General features: G+C 54.3%; 1 protein-coding gene across 3 annotated transcripts; it reads left to right on the forward strand.

Moving 5' to 3' along the window:
• The first annotated feature begins 473 nt into the window (after window positions 1-473).
• TOB2 (transducer of ERBB2, 2) lies at window positions 474-9,601 on the forward strand. 3 transcript variants are annotated; one of them, XM_037389953.1, is made up of 3 exons: window positions 474-952; window positions 4,657-4,794; window positions 5,185-9,601. In XM_037389953.1, exon 3 carries the CDS (start codon window positions 5,271-5,273, stop codon window positions 6,291-6,293), a length of 1,023 nt encoding a protein of 340 aa, XP_037245850.1. In that variant the 5' UTR covers window positions 474-952; window positions 4,657-4,794; window positions 5,185-5,270; the 3' UTR covers window positions 6,294-9,601. The 3 variants fall into 3 exon arrangements, with proteins under 3 accessions (XP_037245850.1, XP_037245849.1, XP_037245851.1); XM_037389952.1 differs by lacking the exon at window positions 4,657-4,794 and having other exon boundaries at window positions 476-952; XM_037389954.1 differs by lacking the exons at window positions 474-952; window positions 4,657-4,794 and adding an exon at window positions 2,083-2,276.
• Window positions 9,602-20,968: the final 11,367 nt, after the last annotated feature.

Below are 20,968 nucleotides of genomic sequence, written 5' to 3' on the forward strand. Positions count from 1 at the left end.
GAAGGAGCCGGGGTTGCCAGTTCTCCTCGCACCCTTCTGGGTGAAAGCTGTCCTGCCCGTGCCGTTAGCAGGGCTCGGGGCTTCCAGTGCAGGAGTTCTCGGAAGACATCGCCTGCCTGTTCCCCCTCGCTGTCCGCATCACCCGGGGCCCCTGTCATCCCCCAGGGCCGGTACTGTCACGGAGCCGGGGCATGAACGGCACCAGGCCCTCTGGCCTTCTGTGGTGACTACTGCCGAGTACACGTCGAGGGAAAAAATGCCGGCCGCTTCCTGCCCTCTCCGCTCCCGTTCAATCACCTCGCTGTGAGCCCCTCCCCGCCTCAGGCTAAGCCGCTTGGGGAAATCCTCTGGTCAAGCTTCATCCCCGCTAAACCCCCTGTTCCTTCCTTCCCCTGGCGCCCAGGGTTGGGGCAGCCCTCGGTGCCACGCGGCTGGCAGCGCCCCCCGCTGCGGCTGCTGCACCGGCAGCGGGGAGACAGAAAGGGAATTAAACCGCCCCTCGTCCCCGGGGCGCTGCGGGCGGCGAGGCCGAGCGGGCGGCGAGGGGCGGAAAGTAGTTCCGGCCCGCCTTCCGCGACCGCATCACGCTGGGCGGGAGCGTGGATCCCTGCGCGGGGTTGCTAAGGGTGAAAGTTTGCCGTGAGTTGGCTCACTTGGGGCCAGGGCGCGGGTGGCTGCGGGGTGGGGGGTCGAGGGGAGGTGGCGGCGACGACAACGACGGCGACGATACAGGCACCGGTACCCGTACCCCCACCTCTGGGCGTTCCGCACCGCCTTCGGCCCGCTCTGCAGCCCCCGGGCCCGCCCCGCGGAGGAACCGCACCGCCGGGGATAAGACGAGGGAGGGGACGGGACGGGGCAGAGACCTGCACGCACTGTCCGGGCAACTGCCGGCAGCGCCCACGGCCCCCAACAGCCGCCACCAGCTGCCGGCCCTGGAGCCGAGGACGAAGTAAGTGGGGGCGGGAGTGCTTCCCTTCCCTTCCCCCCCCCCCCCCCCCCCCCCCCCCCACTTCATCCTTGGGCCGAGTGTTCCCAGCCCACATCCCCTTTGTGGGCTCGGCCTGAGCGGGCTCATTGCCCTCCTCCCCGCCCGGGAGTAATTTGTCCGTCTGTGGAGCGACTGTGCAGCTGCGGGCCCCGGGTGGGGGATCAATGGGGCTTCGGGGTGGTGGGTGTGTGCGAAAGTCATTAGGTCGGTGACGCTTTGCAGTGCCCCAGTTCACCATTTTGTTTGGGCCCCCTCTAGCCGTATGGGCGGGTGGGGTGCGGCTCAGTCCCAGCAGCCCCGAAAAGGGCAGGCTGGGCCCGGGGGCGGCGGCGGGCAGCCAGGGCTGCCGGGGGGGGGCTGGTGTCACCGGGGTGTCTCCCTTCCCGCACGGCGGATCCAGCTCCTGCGGCTCCGGGGCGGGGGGGGGGGGGGGGGGGGGGGGAGAAGCCCGGCGACAACAAAGGCGCTGCTGGGGCCGGGCTGGGCTGTACCCCACACGCCCCCACCCGCCTCCCCGATCCTGCAGGCCTCGGGGTCTGCCGCCGTGCCCCGCCGGTGTGCGGGGCCGGGAGCTCGCCTTTGGCGGGGAGACCCACCCCCCCTCCCGCCGAAGGGCTCTATTGGGGACCTTGTTTGCGACCCCGCGTGCCCCACCGGCGGGACGGGGACAGGCAGCGGGGGAGGGGACGGACGGACACGGAGCTTGTGGCCTCCTAGGCTCCGTCCTACGGCCGTGGGGCGGGGGGCGGCCGCTGTGGGGTGGGGACGCGCCTGCCCGTCCCTGCCGGGAGGGGGGGGAAGGGAAGGGAAGCGGGGGGCGGCTGCCCGGCGGGCCCGAGCGCCGGGCGGTGGGGCGTGTTCCCGTCGTGGGCAGCGCCAGGGCGGGCGGGCCGCCAGGGCGCATGTGCTGTGGAAAATTTTGCGCCCTGCCCCGGCGGGGAGAGCGGCGGGCCGGGCCGGCCGCGGGGCGCCGCGGGAGGCGTAGTCCAGGGGCGAAGTAGGTCGCGGGGCGTGAGGGGGGGCTAGGACTGCAGCTCCCAGGGTGCCCCGCGGCGGGGAGGGGGCGGGCACGGGGGGTCACCGGGAATGGCCGCTCTCCCGGGGCCGGCCGGCCGGGTCACCGGGAATGGCCGCTCTCCTGGGGAAGGGGGCGGCCGGCCGCCCGCCTCGGGTCGGGGCAGCCCCTCCGCCGCCCGTGGAGGGGGGGCGGGAAAGGACCTCCGTTCCGGACCGGCAGGGCCTGCTGTGGGGCCACGGGTCGCCTGGCAGACGGGGAACGCCGCTGGTGAGGGTGAGGCGGGGCCCAGGCCTCCGCCAGGAGCTGGGAGGGATATTCACAAGGTCACCTGCCGTGTTTGCCTGGCGAGGAGAAGAGGGCATCGTTCCCGTGTTTGGTCTCCTCTGATGCAAGCGGCTGTTCGGTCGCTCTCCTTCGGCACATCGCTGTGCTGATAGCCGGGGGGTCTGGGGGGCTCCTGCCTTCCCTCCGCAGAGCAGAGGAGCAGCCCTTTGTTCCCTGCCGGCACCTCGGTGTGCTGCCCGTGGTACGAGTAAGCCTTTACTTGGAAATGCTGGCAACGTGGGCAAGCCTCTCTTTATGGAATGCTTGCCGAATGCTTTTTACAACTGATATTTAGTTGTTTTTTGTCTTGGTGCCGTGATGCTCCAGTTGTTTTATTACTATTATCACATCTTGGTGCAGTAGAAGGAGATTGAGAGGGTCTTACTGGAGCACGTCTTACCATGTCAACAACCTGAGGAGTCAGTGGTATCTCTGACTCTTTGTGCCTTCTGCAAGTATCGGCTGTGTGCAGCTACCTTGGCATCTGTTGGTATTATTAAGCAAATCAACTCGCCTCTTTTATAATCAAAGTACAGAGTATTTCCCTTTTAGGAAGGGGGAAGTACTTCTTAAATAAAAGAAAAAAACAATGAGGCAATGGTTTGTAATTGTATCTCCTCACTGTTTTCTGCAGGTTGGTGAGGATATGGGCTGCTCAAAGTGTGTTGAGGTGTTTGTGTTGCAAATAAGGTGATAACAAATTCTGGCCTTTGCTTCTTTCCCAGTCTACAATTTCTAATTTTTTAATAGATTTCGGATCTGGGTTAGAATTTATCACATGAGATGAAAAGATTTACAAACTGGCTGTTTGTTCTCTTCCCGCTTAACTTGCTGAGATCCAGACCGTCCTCTTGGATGCCTCAAAGCCAAAGGAGTGAGAGGGCTCCATGTAATCTGCCCCTTGAGGTGGTATGGGCCATCTAAGTTGTTAACACTTAGGTGTGCTCTTTCAGGGGTTTGCTTCATGCCGTTTTCTCTCGAAAATGCTCCGTCTCCATGCTGAGACTCTTGCCTTCTGAAAATGGCTTCTCCTTGCTGTTCTCTGAAAAACTCTGGTTGCTTATTTCTCATCTGTTCTTATTTGAGCTTAGTCAGGTCTCTGTGACCTAACAAAGTTGTTAACACTACAGTAATTCCTTAAAGCAGGTTTTAAAGGCAAGACTTCTTTCTCTCTTTTCCATCCCCTCCTTCCTGTGCTTTTTCTTGTTGCCGAGTCAAACCCGGAGGGAATTCCTTCCAGAACCAACCTCCTTGTTGGCAGACTTGAGGTGTGGGATCTGTTTCTGGTTACCGTAATTCTAAAGCCAAGCCTCTTTGAACTCAGACTAGTACAAGAAAAACATAGTATCTGCCCCTGCTTTTTTGTAATGAAGCCTCAAAATATTTGAGGGTGTCTTTTAAATAAAATTCATTTAATCCTTCTTGTCCGCTAAACTAGACCAAGCAAAGAAGTCTGGTCAGTTTTTTCTTCCTCCTGACCTAGGCCAGAGTGGATGCCTGGTTGTGCTGCTGGGATTCCTGGTTTTCCAGGGGAATGCTGACACAGTATGTTTGTACTCCATCCCCACCCCCAAAAAATTGGCACACGCTGTAAACATTGGCTTGAGTGCTGCGTGAGAGCATCCCTGAAGCCCATTTTAGGAGGACAGTTGAACACGGTGTGTCTGTTTGAGCAAGGTGAGGGCAGCTGAAGACAGAGCAGCCTGTTGACTAAGCTGCCAATTAAAAACTGGATATTCTGCTTCCCTCTGGAGAGGCGTGGAGGCTACTGGAAGTGCGCTTCCTCTTAAAATATCTGTGGGATTCATTTTCTTTGGATGGGTGACAGAGCTTGGTGCTGACCTACCTGAGGGGTTTTTTTGTACCCAGACGAACATTGCAAATCTGTGTATAATTGGGAGAGCTGAGTGTTGTGGTTTTGCATTGTGCTTTTGTGGGCTCTTTCCACTTCAGAGACTTCCTTGGGAGAGAGGGAGGATTACTTCAGTTTTTGGCAAGCAATTTCAGCTTTTTATTAAGTAGGTACCTGATCCTGGCAGAGCTCATCTTCCCTCTGTGCAGGGATAAGCGATGTGAACTGTATTGGACAGGCTGTTGGCGTGCCTGTGCTTTGTGACCCTTTGCACATTTCCTGTCCCTCTCTTCCCCCCTCAGCTGAATTAAACTGGGATTTTAGGCCTGCAGCTAGGCAGAGTCTCAACTGGGTACACTTATTAAGAAGATATGAGCCTGCAAGTCAAGGGGATAGTAAACATGGGCTGGCAGCTGGTGCCTGAGCACCCTCCCTTGCTCCTTCTTGTCCCTTATGCACTTGTGCCAGCAGGACGCAGCACCTGGCACAACCACCTGGCCTCCCAGACGAGAGGCTGGCCCTGCAATCCTGAGCCTGAGTGGATCTCTGCACAAGTTGCTGAGCGAGTCACAAGGCTGGTGCACTTACGTTCCGGAGAGGCCTGTGCAGGTGAGCTGTGCTGGAAGCAGCTGAGTGCCAGGGCATAGAGAGGTGTGTTAGATGTGCTGAAGTAGCTCTGCCAGAGCAGACAGTTAGCCTGCTGGGTTTCAGTAGTGGTACTTGGCAGCAAGGTTAGTATAACGTACGTATCTGTGTGCGGGTAGTAGCTACATCGTTGTTTCTCCAGTAGAGGAGCAGGTAGACTCCCTTCCCACCAGCATCTCTCTGTTTTGAGGGCCAGTAGATTTGGGGTGACTTTCCTAGAGAGCGTTGCTGCTTGTTAAGTGTTAAGACTGCTCATGCTGCTTTTGTTAATGAAAAGGCATGGCTGTTTATGCCAACAGGTGGAGAGCTGTTGTGTTCTCTTGTTTTCATCCATCCTTTTCTCTCTTTCCCTAGGTTTATTTGGAGCCAAATCTTGTCTATGCGTGTGTCATTTTGTCTCTTTTAATACGCTGCCCTGACTTGCTTGCTGCGAAGGGAGTATGCATCTGGAGATCAAAGTTGCTCTTAACTTCATCATCTCATACCTGTACAACAAGCTTCCTCGGAGGCGGGCAGACCTGTTTGGTGAGGAGCTAGAGCGCCTGCTGAAGAAGAAATATGAGGGTCACTGGTACCCAGAGAAGCCTCTGAAGGGATCTGGCTATCGCTGTGTTCATATAGGGGAGACGGTGGATCCAGTGGTGGAGCTGGCAGCCAAGCGGAGTGGCCTGGCTGTGGATGATGTGCGTGCCAATGTGCCGGAAGAGCTGAGTGTCTGGATCGATCCTTTTGAGGTTTCCTACCAGATCGGTGAGAAGGGTTCTGTTAAGGTCCTTTACCTGGATGACAGCGAGGGCTGCAGCGCTGCAGAGCTGGACAAAGAAATCAAGAGCAGCTTCAACCCTGATGCCCAGGTATTTGTCCCCATCGGCAGCCAGGACAACTCGCTGTCCAACTCTCCATCCCCCTCCTTCGGCCAGTCACCAAGCCCCACCTTCATCCCTCGCTCTGCCCAGCCCATCACTTTCACCACTGCCACCTTTGCTGCCACAAAGTTCGGCTCTACCAAGATGAAGAAGGGTGGGGGAGCTGGAGGAGGGGGCAGCGGAGCAGGGGCTGGGCAGCAGCCAAGGATGGTCAGGTCTCCCACCACCAACCTGCTGAAGCACAAGGGCCTCTCCCTGTCTATGCACTCTCTGAACTTCATCGGGAGCGCTGGGAGCCAAGCCCCACAGTCACAGCTCTCCCCCAACGCCAAGGAGTTTGTTTACAACGGCGGGTCACCGGGAGCCAGCAGTCTCTTCTTCGATGGTGTTGCCAGTGAGAGCCAGGCCAGCAGCATGCCACCGGCATCGCAGTTCAACACCGGCACGGGTGGTACCTTTGATATGGCTCAGGTCTTCGGTGGCAGCACCAGCAGCCTCTTTTTGGAGAAGTCTCCCTTTGTGGAAGGACTCAGCTACAACCTGAATGCCATGCAGTATCCCAGCCAGTCGTTCCAGCCTGTCGTCCTGGCCAACTGAACACAAGGAAGGAGAGTATTTGGGAGCGGGGAGGGGGAGGGGGGGAAAACAAGAACAAAACGAAAAAGAGGGAGAGAAGAAAAATAGAAATATACAGAAAATATTCAAATCCTATAAATATAGCTTCTTGGGAAAAGAGAGAGCCCAGTGTTGTTGCGCTGTGCTGGCAACGCTCCTGAAGCACTGACTTGTTTTTTAACTCAGTCCCTGTGCTTTTTTCCTACTCACTTTTTTACTGCTTAAATGAGTCTTGGGATTTTTTTGGTTTGTGTTCCCCCTTCCCCCAGTCCAGGACTGGTGCAACCAGTAAGTCACAATGCTCTTGATTCCCTGCACCCACCAACCCCAGCGCTGGACACAGGGCCCTTCTACCTGGGTGTAGGGGTGTCTTCCTACCACCTCGCTGGAGGAGGGACAGGGAAAGGATGAGTCAGTGTTAGTGGAGATACACGCTTTTGTTGCGTGCTAGCCAGAAATGGGTGGGTGAACTTGCTTTTTCTGTTACGGCTCTGCGTGTAGACGGAGAGCATCTACTGTGCCCACGGGTGTAGGCCGTTGTGCTGTTGTAGCTCCAGCCTGGGCTGGCGTCAGCCGTTCTGTCTGTGTGCTGAAAAGCACTAACTCTTCTCCTTGACCACCTCCCAGCACGTAGCAGGGAGGGCAGAGCGTTACCGTGAAATGGCTTCTTCTTGCTCCCTTCTTCATCTACACTTCCAGCCGTGGCTGTAGGAGGATGGCGCTTTGAGTGGGTATTGTCCCCTTCCGCATGTGATTGAGGGGGCCTTTCTCTGTCCTCTTGGGGCTGGCCAGTCACTGGGTGACAGCCTGTGCTGTGCAAACATCGCCTGCCTGTCCCTGCAGCTGGGGAGGTGGTGCTAAGCCAGGTGACCCCACTTGGATCCTGCCCCACTTCCCAGATGTTCTCCCCAGGAGCAGGCACCAGCATCCACCTGGGGTGGCGTCTGAGGTCTGAGTTCTCATTTCCTGATGTGAATTCATCATCTTGTCTCTGAGCAGGAATTCCTTCCTTTTTAGTTAGTGAGGCAGCACCACTTTTGAGGAAGAGAACGGGCTATGTTGTTGAAGCCACTCTTGAGTGGTGGCACAATGGTTTGTGCTTTCAGCCCTGGTGTACACCTAAATCCCTTCCCCAGCCCTTCTGGAGGAGTGGGAGGAGGTGGCCGTTCTGGAAGGGAAGCACCTAGTGTAAGCTCATCGTTCCAGCTAGATCATGTCAGTGCAGGTGGTGGCAGGCTTAGACCAGAGCAGGGACAGGCGCTCCGAAGGCAAGCGGCTGTCCCAGCGTGTGCCTCCCCACTGCAGGGCTGGGATCCAGGAATGTCCCTGTAGCTTTCCCCAGGACAACGTGCTGCAAGACGTCAGGTGTTTGCAGCTGTTCAGCTGGGTTGCTTCTGTGTCAGGGACCCCAAAGCTCACCTTCGTAGGAAGCCTAAGGAGGGCTACTTCTTGCCTAGGCAAGGTGGAGACCCTCTAGGTGGGAAGGAGGTTTCCTTGGAAGCTGTGGTGGGAACATGGAAGTGTGCAAAGAGGATAGAGATGGAGATGATGAGACTCCAGTCTTTGAAGTTCTCAGTTTAAAAGATAAATAAGCTCACTTGCTGCCTCCCAGACTTGAGGTTTGGTATTCTTTGGATGTCTTTGGAGCACCCTCTGAAACCCGCTTCTGTATGTGTTGAACCAATGTGCTCTACCAAGACATCCCTGTTTCAGTGGAGATGGGCTTGAACTTGAACTTTTCCTGTTCCTTTCCCTCAACCTGAAATGAAGGCACTTCAGCCTTCTTGTAATTGTGTTGCCAATGAGCCTTTGCAGACGTAAGGGGCTGTCCCAGGGAGGCTGCCACTGCCCGGAGCTCTTCTAGGAGAGCCTCCAGCACACCCTTCCCCTTGCTGGGTGACCGGGGAGGACACAGTCCTGACCTCATGCCCAGTGCGGGTTCCCGAGCAGGTTGCTTGCCGTTGAGCTGTGACCAGTGCAGGTGGGCCAGGAGAGTGGAGCCCAGCTAGCTTCCACCAAACCGGCGCCTGCGGCCTCAGCCCTCAGGTTTCCAGGCTAGGATGAGTTGCTGAGGAATGGCCAAGCTGTTGGATTTCCCTTGTTTCTTTTTGGGGTTTTTTTCTTTTTAAACCCCTACTTACGGACTTTACTACTGCCACCCCGTCCTTCTCCCCAGGAGTGTGCTGCTGAATGCCAGCCCACTTGCCACACTGGATTGAGGGGTGCTCAGCCCCTGATGGTGGGACCCAGTCCAGTTGCCCCCCGCTGTCCCTGCATCTGGTGAAGCCATCTGTGAGCCACCGCCATGGGACAGCATGCTCTCCTCGGACACGGGGAGGGAGGGGAGAGGTGGGAATGCCCCCCAGCCACCCCGCTTATCTGTGTGAAGCTTTGATGCCGCTTTGCCCTGCCACACGTATTATACCTGCTTTAAAAACAGTGGTGTGAGTGGAAGGAGGAAAAGAGGAGGGACCAACCTCTTTGTAACTTAAAAGGAAAAAAGCGTGCTTCAGAAATGTTCCTCCAGCATCAGGCAGCAATGGAAACTAATGGCCTTTTCAGGTCTTTTCTAGTCTTGGATGTAGGCGTTCAGCTTCAATTTTATTTTTTAAAAACCTGCACTAATTTACCTGGTTTCTTAGGAAGAGAAGAGAGAAATTTTTTTTTAACTTTTATTTTTTATGGGTTTGTGTTCTTTTTGTTGATGTCTGTTTGTATTTGAATAATTTGCTACATTTGTAAAATGTAAGAGGTATATATAATATATGTATATTTCTAACGTAAAAAAACTGTAATTTTTTTCTTTTCAAGATTTTTTCTTAAAAAGAGGAGAGAAAAATATTTTTTCAGGAAAAAAACTTAAAAAAAAAAGAAGTGGTGAAGATTCCTTTCTCCCCCCTCAGCCTCCCTCCTTTCCCTCCTGCCCCTCTCCAAGGAGTGAATTGACAGTTGCCTTGCGGGAGAGAGGGAGTGAAAGAGGACAGAAATCTGGATGTATCTGAGCGGAGGGTTTCTGTGTGTGCTCTGCTTGGGTTCCTGAGAAGGGGGCTACTGAGAGGGGGAACCAGGGGGTTGCTGTCTTTCTTTTTTTTTTCTTTTTTTTTTTCTTTAGCGAAGGAGGAATACAATCAAGAGTTTTGTATTCAGAATGTTGTGCAATATTTTGGAACAGGACATTGGTGTGTCTACAGATTTAGTTAAAAACAAAAAAAAACAAAGGTTGATCAAATCTGTACAGTTTCTATTGTTCCAGATTTTTTTAAGTTTGTATTAAAAGCATGATATAATAACCAGTTGTCATGTGGTGTGTGCTCGGTGGGGAGAGAGCACCTCTGCCATGCCTGTTCCTGGGCAAAGGGGGACACAGCAGCCCTCCCTGCCTGCCTTCGGATGAACCTGTGCTTGGCATCTTCCTCTTGTGGGCCAGGTCGCTGGTTTGTGGCGTGCCCAGCACAGGTTTCGTTGTGCTAGGAATAGCCGGGTGATGCCCAGGCTTGTGCAACACGGTGAGGGCAGCCGTCTCTGACCTCTTGCTGTGCCAGGAATAGCAGCAGCTTAGGAAGAAGTGGTGGTGTGCCTGGCCTTCCTGGGTCCTGCTGTGATTCAGCTCCCTTGGGACGTGGGGAGGGGAGGGAGCAGGACTCTGCCTTTGGTGCAGTGTGCCTCTGGTGGGGGGTGGGGGGGTCAGTCAATCAGCAGTTCCTAAAATACCCAGCTTCTGTGGCAGCTTGCCAGGGCCATCACCTGTGGGTCCAGGCTGGGATCTGCCTGGTGCCATTGCAGAGTAGAGGAGGCCTTCCTTGGGCGACGGTTTCTGCAGAAGGGGTGCTGTGGGAGGGTTGGTTTCTCTGCCGAAACCAGTTTGGGTTTATCCTGGGGTATCTCAAGTACTTGATAAGTAAAGGAAGCCTCAAGATGCATGTGCATATCCTCCCTGCTGTGAATGTTCATCCAAGGTGACTTCTCGTAGCAGGGTGGGCTCGAGGCTGGATATGAGAAAAGCAGCTATGATGGTCTGATTTTTCTTTCTAACCTCTTGTTGCTCAGCTTTAATCAGAATTTCTGTCAGAGGGAACTGCAGCTTTTTAGCAAAACAAGATGAGATGGCCCCTCTGTGCAGAGGAAGATGCTGAAATGCCTGTCTCGGCCCACATGTGCTGAATGGCTGTGTGACCCAGCTTCCTCAGACCCTCTGTGTTCCTGCTGCCTCCTGCTCAAGGGGAGGCTTGCAGCTCCCCACACCGCCTCCTTAAAAAGCTGTTGAAGGGAGCTGCTGTGAATGTACTTGAGGAAACCAAACGTGGAGTTGATACTGGCTGCTGGCTCTCGCTAGCTATACTTGCCCACGCCCCCTCAGCCCATCTAGCCTGAATTTCTTCCTGGAAGAGCTCGTGCTGCTTTGCCCTTGGCTTTGCGAGCCCTGGGAGCTGGGCTGCTGCTCGTGCCTGCTGCATGCCACGTGACTGTCACACTCTGCTAAGCAACAAAACTATTTTTTTCCCCTTTGTGTCTCAACCCCCTTGTAATCATTTATCTAAAGCATGCACAAACAGTTGCCCTTAGACATGTTTCTGGAAATGGAAAATCAAGGATGAGTATGTGCCATCCTGATCCTTGCCCTGCATTTGCTGGGCTGTGATGCAGGGAGGCACGGAGCCTTTCCCTTCACGGGCGCAGGTACTCTGAGCAGTAGGCCCTGCAGTTAGTTTGCAGCGACTAGAGAAAAGGCTTAGTATAGCCGCGTTCCTACTGAGCCATTTGCCCCTGTGCTGTCTCGGGGAGCCTGAAGGGTGTGGGGAGGTGAAACACCCACCTGGAAGCTGTGCGCAGGGACAGGCATCGGCCCTCCGTCAGCCTTTGGAGAGGAAAGGTGCTGGAGCCCTGCGCTCGGCTGGTGCGGGGTGGCACCTGGCCGTGGGGACATTTGCCGTGTGTTTGGGCAGTGCCCCAGTTGGTCCGCAGGTTGGGTCCTCCAGCAAGGCACAGCAAGAAGACGGGACTTGTTTCCTGAAACCTCCAGTGTGAGGGGCACAGGGGTGGTGGCCAGACAATCGTCACAGGGGACTGCGTTATTGAGGGAACTCACAGCTTGAGTCACTGAGCAGATCGGCTGCTACCTGAAAGGAGGAGACAACTTGGGTAGAAGATGCCACGCTTCAGCCTTGGGCTTTGCAGTCTGGGACAGCAGCAGTTTCTGACACAAACGGGGCTGTTCTGGGGGGTGGGGGCGGGGGGGCCTTACGCAAGTGTGAGTAACTGGCAGGCAGGCAGCTGTGCCCTGGGCTGTCTTACGTACAGGCCCAGCAAAAGAGCCTGAGTTTGCTCCGGCGGGAGAGCATCTCCCACTGCCCCAAAGGCTTCTGGAGATTTGGGATTATTGGGATTGAACAACACGGTGCAAACACCGCCAACAGCGGGTGCCTCCCCTGCCTCAGCGCTTGCTGACGTGCCAGGACCGAGAGGTGGAAAAACACTGCCGGTGGGAGGGCCGGGACCTGCTGAGTCCTTGGCATCCCCGAGGAGTGCTCCTGCCAATGCCACCTGCTCCCTGCTCACGTGGCAGCGGCCCTGGGTGCTGCCTGCGGCCCCGGCGCCTGTGAGGGGCAAGGCTGATGGCACTGTGGCGGAGGGGTGGCCGGGTCTTTCCACCCCACATGCATCCTCAGCCGGAGCAGGCAGCCCGGAGGCAGGCTGTGGCCAAGGTTAGCTGCCTCCCAAGCCTTGTGCTTTTTCCTTCAGTTTCTATGGCTGGGCTCCAATTCAAACATGGCTGGGAACACATTTGCCCCGGCTCTTGCAGAACTGTTCTTTCGCTGTCCCCCTGCTGCTGCCTGCATTGCCACCTCCAGAAACCTGCTCTGCTTTTTATAAAGCTGCTGAAGAATGAAGCTTGCAGCCCCCAGCCCCAAGACACCCCGGTGAAGGGGAAGCCCTGGCCAGCACACATGGTGCTTTTGAGTCATACCGGTCAGTGAGGGGCCAATTTGTGCTTGGCCATTGCCAGTGGCAAAGGTGAGTCCAGCATGGTAAGTGCATGTGCTGGGGGTGGGGGTGGGGTGGGGGAGGGGAACGGGAACAGGCTATTTTATTTTTTGTCCCCAAGAATCCCTCAGAGACACAGCAGCAGGTTAGGAAAAGGAAATCTCTGCAAAGAAGGTTCAGAGCCAACTTTTGACACTTTGCTTTAAGGGCAGGGAATGGTGCAGGTGGAGGCGTAAGGGAACTTGCTCCCTCTTCCCCCAATGCTGAGGAGGCATTTGTGGTCCCTGTGTTATTCCGCAGTTGCAGAGACCTACTTGAAGGGTTTTCTTGCCTATTTTTGTTGGCCTCGCACAGCCTGCCATGCCGCCGGTGCAGCCTGACTGCTGAAGGAAGCAGATCTGCAGGAGGGAGTGTGTCCCTCCCACTTGGCAGGGTGTTTCCACCAAGGACAAAGTTTTCCTTCGAGTGAATCAGCCAGAAACTGCTTGTAAGTGCAGCTGGGGCTTTCATTGGGGAAAAAAAACCAAAAACAAAAACCAAAACCAAAACCAAAATGACCCACACAAAGTGATGTGTAGGGAGAGCAATGGGCGATGTTGCCGCAGCAGGAAATACTGCTTTCATGGGCCTCGGTTGCAGAGCTCGGAAAATTCATGCAAGGGCCAAGTCCAGCTTCCCTCAGCAACAGGTGCTTTTGCATTTCCTGATCTTCCTGCGGTCAGGCTCAGTGTCAACATGTGCTGCTCTGGGCTCCCACAGAGGCCTGAGCAACATCACAGCAGGCCTTGGTCGCCTTTCCGATATCTACTGGGGTCACCCTCCATCCCTGCCTGTGCCCAGCCACAGCCAGGAGGACGTATTGGCATCACCCGTGGAGCCACACACAATGCATGGGGCAAGTGAGGGGCCGTGGGCACAGAGGAAAACCAGGAGGGAACCAGAGACCCCACCTGCCAGGGGAGCACTGGTGTTTGCATCCTTGGGGGAACAGACTGGCAGCACAGCGTAGAACACGAGGGGGAGGAGCAGCAGAGGTGTCTGGAATACCATGACCATGAGCCAGGGAAGGACTGAGGAGCAGAGGGAAGGAGGACAACACCCCTGGGGACATCTGAGGTGTTTACACACAGGTGCAAACATCTCAGGAAGGTGAGGGAGGCTGGAACTCCCCTCTTCACCAGCCGGTGAAACGGTGCATGTTCCCGGTGACCCAGCATGCGTGGCAGCTGTGTAGGTCTCCTTCCTGGCCGGCACAGCCCAGCGTAACCTCCCTGTCCCTGCCTGGCTCCCTGCTTGTCACACACACAATCATCTGACTCTCCCTCTGGGCTGGTCCTGACACAGTGGGTCCTCTCTGGGGACACTGCCAGCTGTCACAGGGTGCCCGAGCACATCACTGTCATTGCCTCCAGCACAGACAGGGAGACACCAAAACTCAGGGAGAGGCCATGGCTTCACCACACAGGGAGCGTGAGCGCCGGGACTAGCACCCATCGGTCTCCTGCCACCTCATGCTGATCCCACCAGCGCCGGGAGCTGCTCCAAATGGGAAAGGAGATGATGTGGAGGGACAGGATGCAAACACACTGCAGGAGGACAACTTATCTCTTGCAGCCATGCCATTGCCAGCCATCCACTGGGGAAGGGACAGGGCTTGACAAACCCAGACAAAAATAGGATCCAAGAAAACAAACCCCGAAAGGCACAGGTGGGCTGTGATGCTGGGAGGCAGAGCCGAAGGTGCCCAGCACTGCCGAGGAAAGCAGTCTCGCTACGTAAGCCGTCACTGTTGGACAGGGCACTGAATGCTATAACCTACAGCTTAAGTGCTAACACGTCAGCACGGGGAACCACAAATTGCTGATTTTTGGAAACATAAGCAAAGGAACTTTCCTATATTGCAGTTCATAAATCATAGCACAGATCAAGTATATAAAACCATGCAAGAGAGACCTCACTTGGTCCTTCAAACTAGAAACTTGGCCACTGAGACTAACTTTGTTGACACAAAGCCAGCTAAGAAGGATTATTTTATTCTGATAAGACTTTATTTTTAAGCTTGGAGTTATTCCCTTCTCCAAAGGCACAGTGTTCTTTGAAAAATACTATTTTCCTCCATGGAGATACTTGTTCTGGGAATTTTTAGACCACCAGTGCACATAAGTAGAAACCTTCCCAAAGTCAATGGTTACAGAGGTGATAGTGGGGACTGCAACAGCTCCATAGGAAGCAGAGAGTAATACAGCATCTAACCAGCAGGTACCCTGTCAAAGTCATATTAGACTGGTACTTATTGCAAGAGAAAGCCACTGACCACATCTCTTTGTCACATACATATTCAGCGCACAGATAACATCATAGTTAAGGAGATTTTCCTGCTTTATATTTTTAAGGAAAAACTCCAAGCTTCTCAATGTGCACCTTAAAATGCTATGAAAGGACCTGATTCCATCCATCCTTGGCCCCAGTGTTTTATATTGTGGCGTGCCTGAGACCTGTGTGCTGACTCCTCTGAACATGCTGAGTAACTGCTAAGAGCTGCTGCAGGGACCCACGGCTCTTCCAGCAGCACCCGATTGATCTCTGACCCCTGTGACTGAGCTGTCTTGGAAAGCAGGATGAACTGGCTGAACGAGGTCTTCTGAGGACCACAACAGTAATCTGCAAAGCATCGCTAGGAAGTGGAGGTTTGTGTTAGTAACTGTGTGCTGACCTTTCTCTTGCCTGGCCTGTAGATCTGCATAGCCCAGAACCAGTTGGGGCTGGACACCTTCCTTTAACATACCTGGTGCATCCTGCAAAGTTGTGCAAGTGTCTTCCCCAGAGCTGCTCTGCCCACGTAGGGCTGCAAGAGCTGGTGGGAGTTGCACGTTATCCTGAGCAAGCCACAAAAGCAAGCCCACAGCATCACACCGGAGAAGTCTCAATGTTGCCTCAATGGTGCAGCAAAGCTTCCCGCAGGTGGCTGAAGGTGCCTTTTGGTTTCCACAGCTTGGGAGGTAAAAGGGGGTGTTGATGTGTTTGCCTGATTGAAAAGCCCCACTGATTTTATCCCGTGAGGCTTGTTGACCTCAACAGAATTAGGTACAGGGAACTGGCTATGATGTCACAAATTAAAAATCTTCCCCAGGTATTTTTCTGTGATACAGCTCTGTTGAGGAAAGTACGATTAGCAAGAAGGGCCCCCATTTACTGTCTTTAATTTTGCCCCCTCTCTCTGTAAGGTCTGCAGACAGAAAATGGTCCCCATCACAGGCTGTGCCACTGCCCTGCCAGCTGGATGCACAGGGAGCTTTTCCTCTCCTCCTGTCACCCTCTTCACCTGAAGATCTTGGGAGGGGAATTAGTAACAGCTGCTCCTAGAGGGAGCCACGATTCCTCCTGGAGGTAATTGTCACTTGGCAGAATGTTACTCACCTTGTAGTGGCAGTGGCTGACTTCCCAGGCTCTGCCACTGGCAAAGCAGGCTGCAGGGCCATGGCTCTCCACCTCCCAGCCACTCAAAAGCCTCCTGCCCAGGGGCACAGCTAGCTTCACTCCTGCCTGGAGCCTGTCCTCCCAAAGTATTTGCTTGTGCTGGGTGTATGCCGGCCTCTTCACACCTTGCCGAGCAAAGCAGGTTGGACCTCAGGGAGTTAAACGCTCCTGCTGGCCCGCAGCTGAGTTTGTCTGCTCTGCCTTGCAGATGCTCTTCACCAAGCGAACTGGAAAGGAAGGTGAACGGATGCAACTGCATCTCTATAATGTTTGTCATTACACGCATCTGCTGCCAGAGGCTGTAGGAAGACCCCAAGAGTGTGGAAGGGTTCCCCAACTCTCTGGCTATGATACCAGCTGGTGCCACCATGGATGCTGGTATTTCCCAGGTGGGAGCTCATCCACCTGGGGAACTTGGGAAGCACCCTTCTCTAGAGCCCCAGCCTTCTTTCCCTTGCCTCTCTATCTTCATTGCTCCAAGGGATTATTTACCCTAAATGCTGTGGCCTGATCCTGGGAGCAAAAAGCAGCCAGCAGGAGGGTGCAAGGGAGAGTTCTGCCACCAGTGAGAAGCCATATGTCTCCTTATAGCACCTTTGCCTCCTGCTGGACCCATTCCCCCTGTGTCATTTACCTGTGATCAGCTGATCCCCCTTTTTCCCCCTCCACAGCTCCTCCCGGTCTTCTCCACTTCCCACACATGCCTTGTCTGTCTGGCAATGGCTGCCCTCCATGCAACAAAACAGCATTTGCAAAAATATCTGCACGACACATAGCTGTGGGAGCTCATCGCTGCATTGTAGTGCCGAGGGCTTCAAGCACAGCGAGAGTGCCGGCTGCATACTGACACATCTTGGAGCAGTTGACTTGGCCGGCAGAGGCGTCCCAGCTCTGTTAGTGCTGCTGCAATAGCCCAATTAGCAGTTCAGGTGTTGCCACAGTCTTTGGCTATGGCCCAAGAGCTAATGACAGAGCAGGTGGCAGGTGCGAGGATTGCAGAAGAGTGGCTGGAGAGGAGCTCATTCTGAACAGCTTGTTGAGACCAGTCTTTGCTGACCAGCTGGGATGATGGGTTTTGCAAGGTGGATTCCTGCTTTGTGGAAATCTCCAAATCACCCTTCAGCCTTTTAAAGATGCTGCAGCTGCATTTGGCTCTGCCACCCCTCCCAGGATGTCCAAAATTATATTGGGATTACTGGAGTGACCATACCCATGACCGCTGGTTTGCAACACGATGATAGAGGGGCATCAATGTAATTGTCTAATGAAAGACAGCTTTGTCTTACTGAATTCCTGTGCTGAGGCTCTTAGGAACTACTGACCCCAAAGCAAAGCTGTGGAGGGAAGCTGGGAACGAGAAGAGGAAAGCCTGAAGCATGGTGGTAGAAACTCTGTAGAATTGTAGAGGCAGTGTAGAGAAGAACGTGCAACTTGACACGCAACAAGAGCTTGAGGAGATTTTTTCCAAGCGAGTTGAAGAACTGGTTAAAAAGAGGCTTAGAGCTATACAACCAAAGAAGCTGTTGATGCAGTTTGACTCCTGCTGTGCTTACAGAAGCAGGAGTTTGTACATTCTTTGTAGGCAAACAGGATTATGTCAAACTACCTAATGCCATCATTCACTTCGCTTACTAATGGAAACACTGAGTACAGGCTAATTGCTCAAGCCAAAAGGGAGGCAGGTTTTTGTGATCACCACGCTGTTATCTACGAGTACAAACTGCTCCTGCAGTGCTCTGTATAAAGCAGGAATACAGACACAGCTCTGCTTGCTTACGCACACAGAAGAGTTAGGATACATGGACCCTCTGCATCTTTTCAGCCCCCAGCTCTTGTCATTGCTGTCCTTCCCCAGGGCCTGCTTCTGCTTCTGTTGCACTCAATATCAGAGTTGACTTCAGTGGCAGCATTTTGGCTCTTGGGTGTCAGCCCCTAAGTGGGCTGCAAAGAAAAGGAGCCAAAAGGTCTGCTTTTGGGTCTGTGTCCCCTATGTTGATGCTTTTTTCCCCCAATGGCTCCAAAAGCACCTTCAAGATGACCCGCTGCTGCTGAAATACAGCCCTATCTTGAAAAGACCTCTGTGACAGTGGGTGTCAAGGCAGCCATTTTGTACTAATAACAATAATTTTGTACTAATACTGTGTTGCAGTAGGGAAGACAGAAATGACTAATTAAAATGTTGGGGAGATAGTCAAGTCATGAGAGCATTACTCAAGTGCAATTTAGCTGGGAAGCTGCAATTCACAGCTCTGCTATTACAAAAATACCACAGGACTTAATTCACCAGACATCGTCGTCAAGGTATCACGTTATCATCCCACCTGGAAACAGCTCCAGGCTACCCACCACGAAGCCCGGGCACTGGGTCAGAGCCATCCACAGAGAGTGGCCCAGGCTCCCAAGTGATTGGTGCCTTTTCCAGCAACCATCATTTTTTCTACCCTAATACCAGGCAGGCCCAAGATGTCTCTCAGCTTGCCAACAGGCTCATAGCTCAGTGTGGCCTTGCTTAAGATCAGGGTAACACTATCATCAATGGGAAGCAGAATCCTGAAGTTCCACGGTTCCTCACATAAGTACTTCTTCATGCTTCACGTATCATTTTGCAACTGTTGCTCTCTGTCCTGAGCCTCCTCCAGATTCTCTAATGAAGATGATGAAACTACTTCATAGCGAAGGGAAAGATCCAAAAGAACAGCTTGGTGCTTGTTAGCTGGGGGCTAGGCCAGGCTCGGAGTGGACTCTACATACCCCTGAGTGCATCCCATCACCGCAGTGAAGGTCCCGAGGTGTGCAGGGGGCTGCAGTACATGGACTTCGGGTAGCAGAGAAAAGAAACAGGCCATAAACATCAGCAGCCTCTAAGGGCCTGATGCAGATTAACGGGAGAGCTAGTGCACAAAGCGTGTGTCTTAGGAGCTATGATCCCTCCCCTGCTGTGTCAGTCCCGGCCTTTACAGCTGTAGCAATAAGTAGTGGAGGCCTAGTGTAGTGGAGCTGCGTGGGAAGGAGGGCTTAGCTGAGAGAGGTTTGAGCTGCAGATGGGCTTGGTGCCCACGGTCCTGGGTAGAAATGGTGTTTGGGGCTGTAATCTGGTTTGTAGGAGTTGGAGAGCTCTTACTGACAGCTCCGGCACTGCTTTGTTTGGTGGCCGCCACTGACTGGTGAATGAAGAGAGAGAGACATGAGGCAGTGGGGGGAGAGGGAAAAGAACAAGGAAGAGGACAGAGCAAAAGAAATTCAAAGATCAAAGTCTAGCCAAAAGAAAAATTAAGCCTAGAAGGCAAAGATGGAGGGAGGAGAAATCAAGGAGTAACACAAAGGGAGAGATGGAAGAGAGACAACAGGCCGGAAAATGGAGGCAGGAAGGAGCTGGGCATGAAGGGATCAACAGCTCCCATATCTGGCACATTTCTTTCCTGCTGTTGCTGTCTTGGAAAAGAGAAGCCTGTTTTTTTCTGGAAATGCTTCATGAGCAATTAGCTCTAATACCTTCCCTGATAACTCTTGTGATGCCTTGAAGCTAAATGACATATGTTACAGGAGAGAAAAGTGATCTTGTGTGGGCTCGAGGAGTCATCGCACCCTGGTGAAAGACGTTCCCTGAGAGGTTAACGCAGGGCCAGGCATGCGCAAGATCCAGCAGAAGAGGCCAGGCTCTGGGTAAAGGCAGTTTCGGTCCCACAGGGGACACGGTCCAAAGGAAGGGAAAGTTGTGGATGCATCCTGGCAGCTCAGTGCTTTGCAACCAGTGAGATGCAGTGCTCTGCAACCCTGTGCTTTTGCTGCCCCAGATGAGGAGACTGCAGGTGCTTCCCCTGCTCTGGGCACTTTCATGAGCAGGCACAGCTGAGGTCTTCCATCTAGCTGGCCTACATGTGGTGCCCCTGCAAAACTCCGCTCTGCTTTCTCAGCTCCTCGTGCTGACTGCCAATGCAGATGTCACACTCACCAGTGACACCTCCTTTTCGAGACACCAGAAATGCCCAGTCTTGCCTCAGCTTGGCCAGCAGCAACTCCTCAAACCTCCTGCCAGGGCACAAGGCGAAGGGCTGGCATTTGTTACTACCTCTCCTCAGAGGGGCAGGCCGGGGTGGCTGTGGCGAGGCTCAGCCTAAGCGCAGTATGTGCCCGGGACCTCAGTCGGTGCCAGCAGGCTGCAGGGGGAGAATGAGCTTCCCTGAGCCTGGACTCATTCATAGGCCCGCGGCCTTGCAGCGGGTCCAGCCGAGTGATGCAGAGCCAGGGAGGACATACACTGGGACTTACTCATTGCTCTGGGATGTCAGTCCTAATGGAAAACAGCAGGGAGTTGTTATAATATGCCATAAATATTTACTACCTAAGACAACCATTTCCCCAACAGCTGGTAGAAGTCCACAGCTGCCTGAAGTGTCGGGGTTGGACTCTGGCTCCTGCTCTGGCACCAGGAGATCCCAAGCACCATCCCAGCACCATCCCGGCGGCTCCGGTTCATGAACCAGCCGCAGGCCTGCTGAGGCCCTGGGCAACAGCAGTCACCTCCTGTGAAGCACGGTTGGCTTGTGGCTATGGAAATAGCTCGGCATTGTTTGGGAGTGGGATGAGCTGCATTGTTCTCCCCACCAGCGGGGGGGCTGCGGAGAAATGTCACACTGGTGTCCCTTTGCTGCAGGAGAAGCTGACCGGGTCTCAGCCCTTCTTCCAGTGGCCAGCCCTCTGCGTGTGAACCCTGGGATCTGACTGCGCTTTCCGTCTCAGCCTGCGTAGCACTGGCACGTGGCTAGCGCTCAGAAGACACACTTTAAATAACCACACCACGATGACTCATGCCTTACCCAAGGCAGTCTGGCTGCTGGCGTATGAAGCACGAAAGCCAGTGATCTTTGGAAGAAGAGAGGATCCTACAGCGAACAGACATATGGCTCAGTTCCTGGCCAGAAGGTGGGAGGGGTGGAAGTGTTCCTAGATGAGATAGGCTGGGAGGCTGAGGCTCGCAGGTGCAGAGTGGCAGCCTCCCCACCACTGCCCAGCTCTGTCCCCCTGACCTGCTGCCACATGCGCAGCCCCTTGTGTCTGAAATTTCCACGAGTCAGCAGTTTTTGGAACCGGGGAGGCTCAGGGAGGTAGGGAAAAGGCATGTGGGAGCAGTGCCCGAGCCCAGTGCAGCTGACACGGGAGGACGTGGAATGTTCTTTTGCCCTTTGCAGCATTTGGCC

The sequence above is a fragment of the Falco rusticolus genome, chromosome 5 (assembly GCF_015220075.1).
Source record: "Falco rusticolus isolate bFalRus1 chromosome 5, bFalRus1.pri, whole genome shotgun sequence".
NCBI lineage: Eukaryota > Metazoa > Chordata > Aves > Falconiformes > Falconidae > Falco > Falco rusticolus.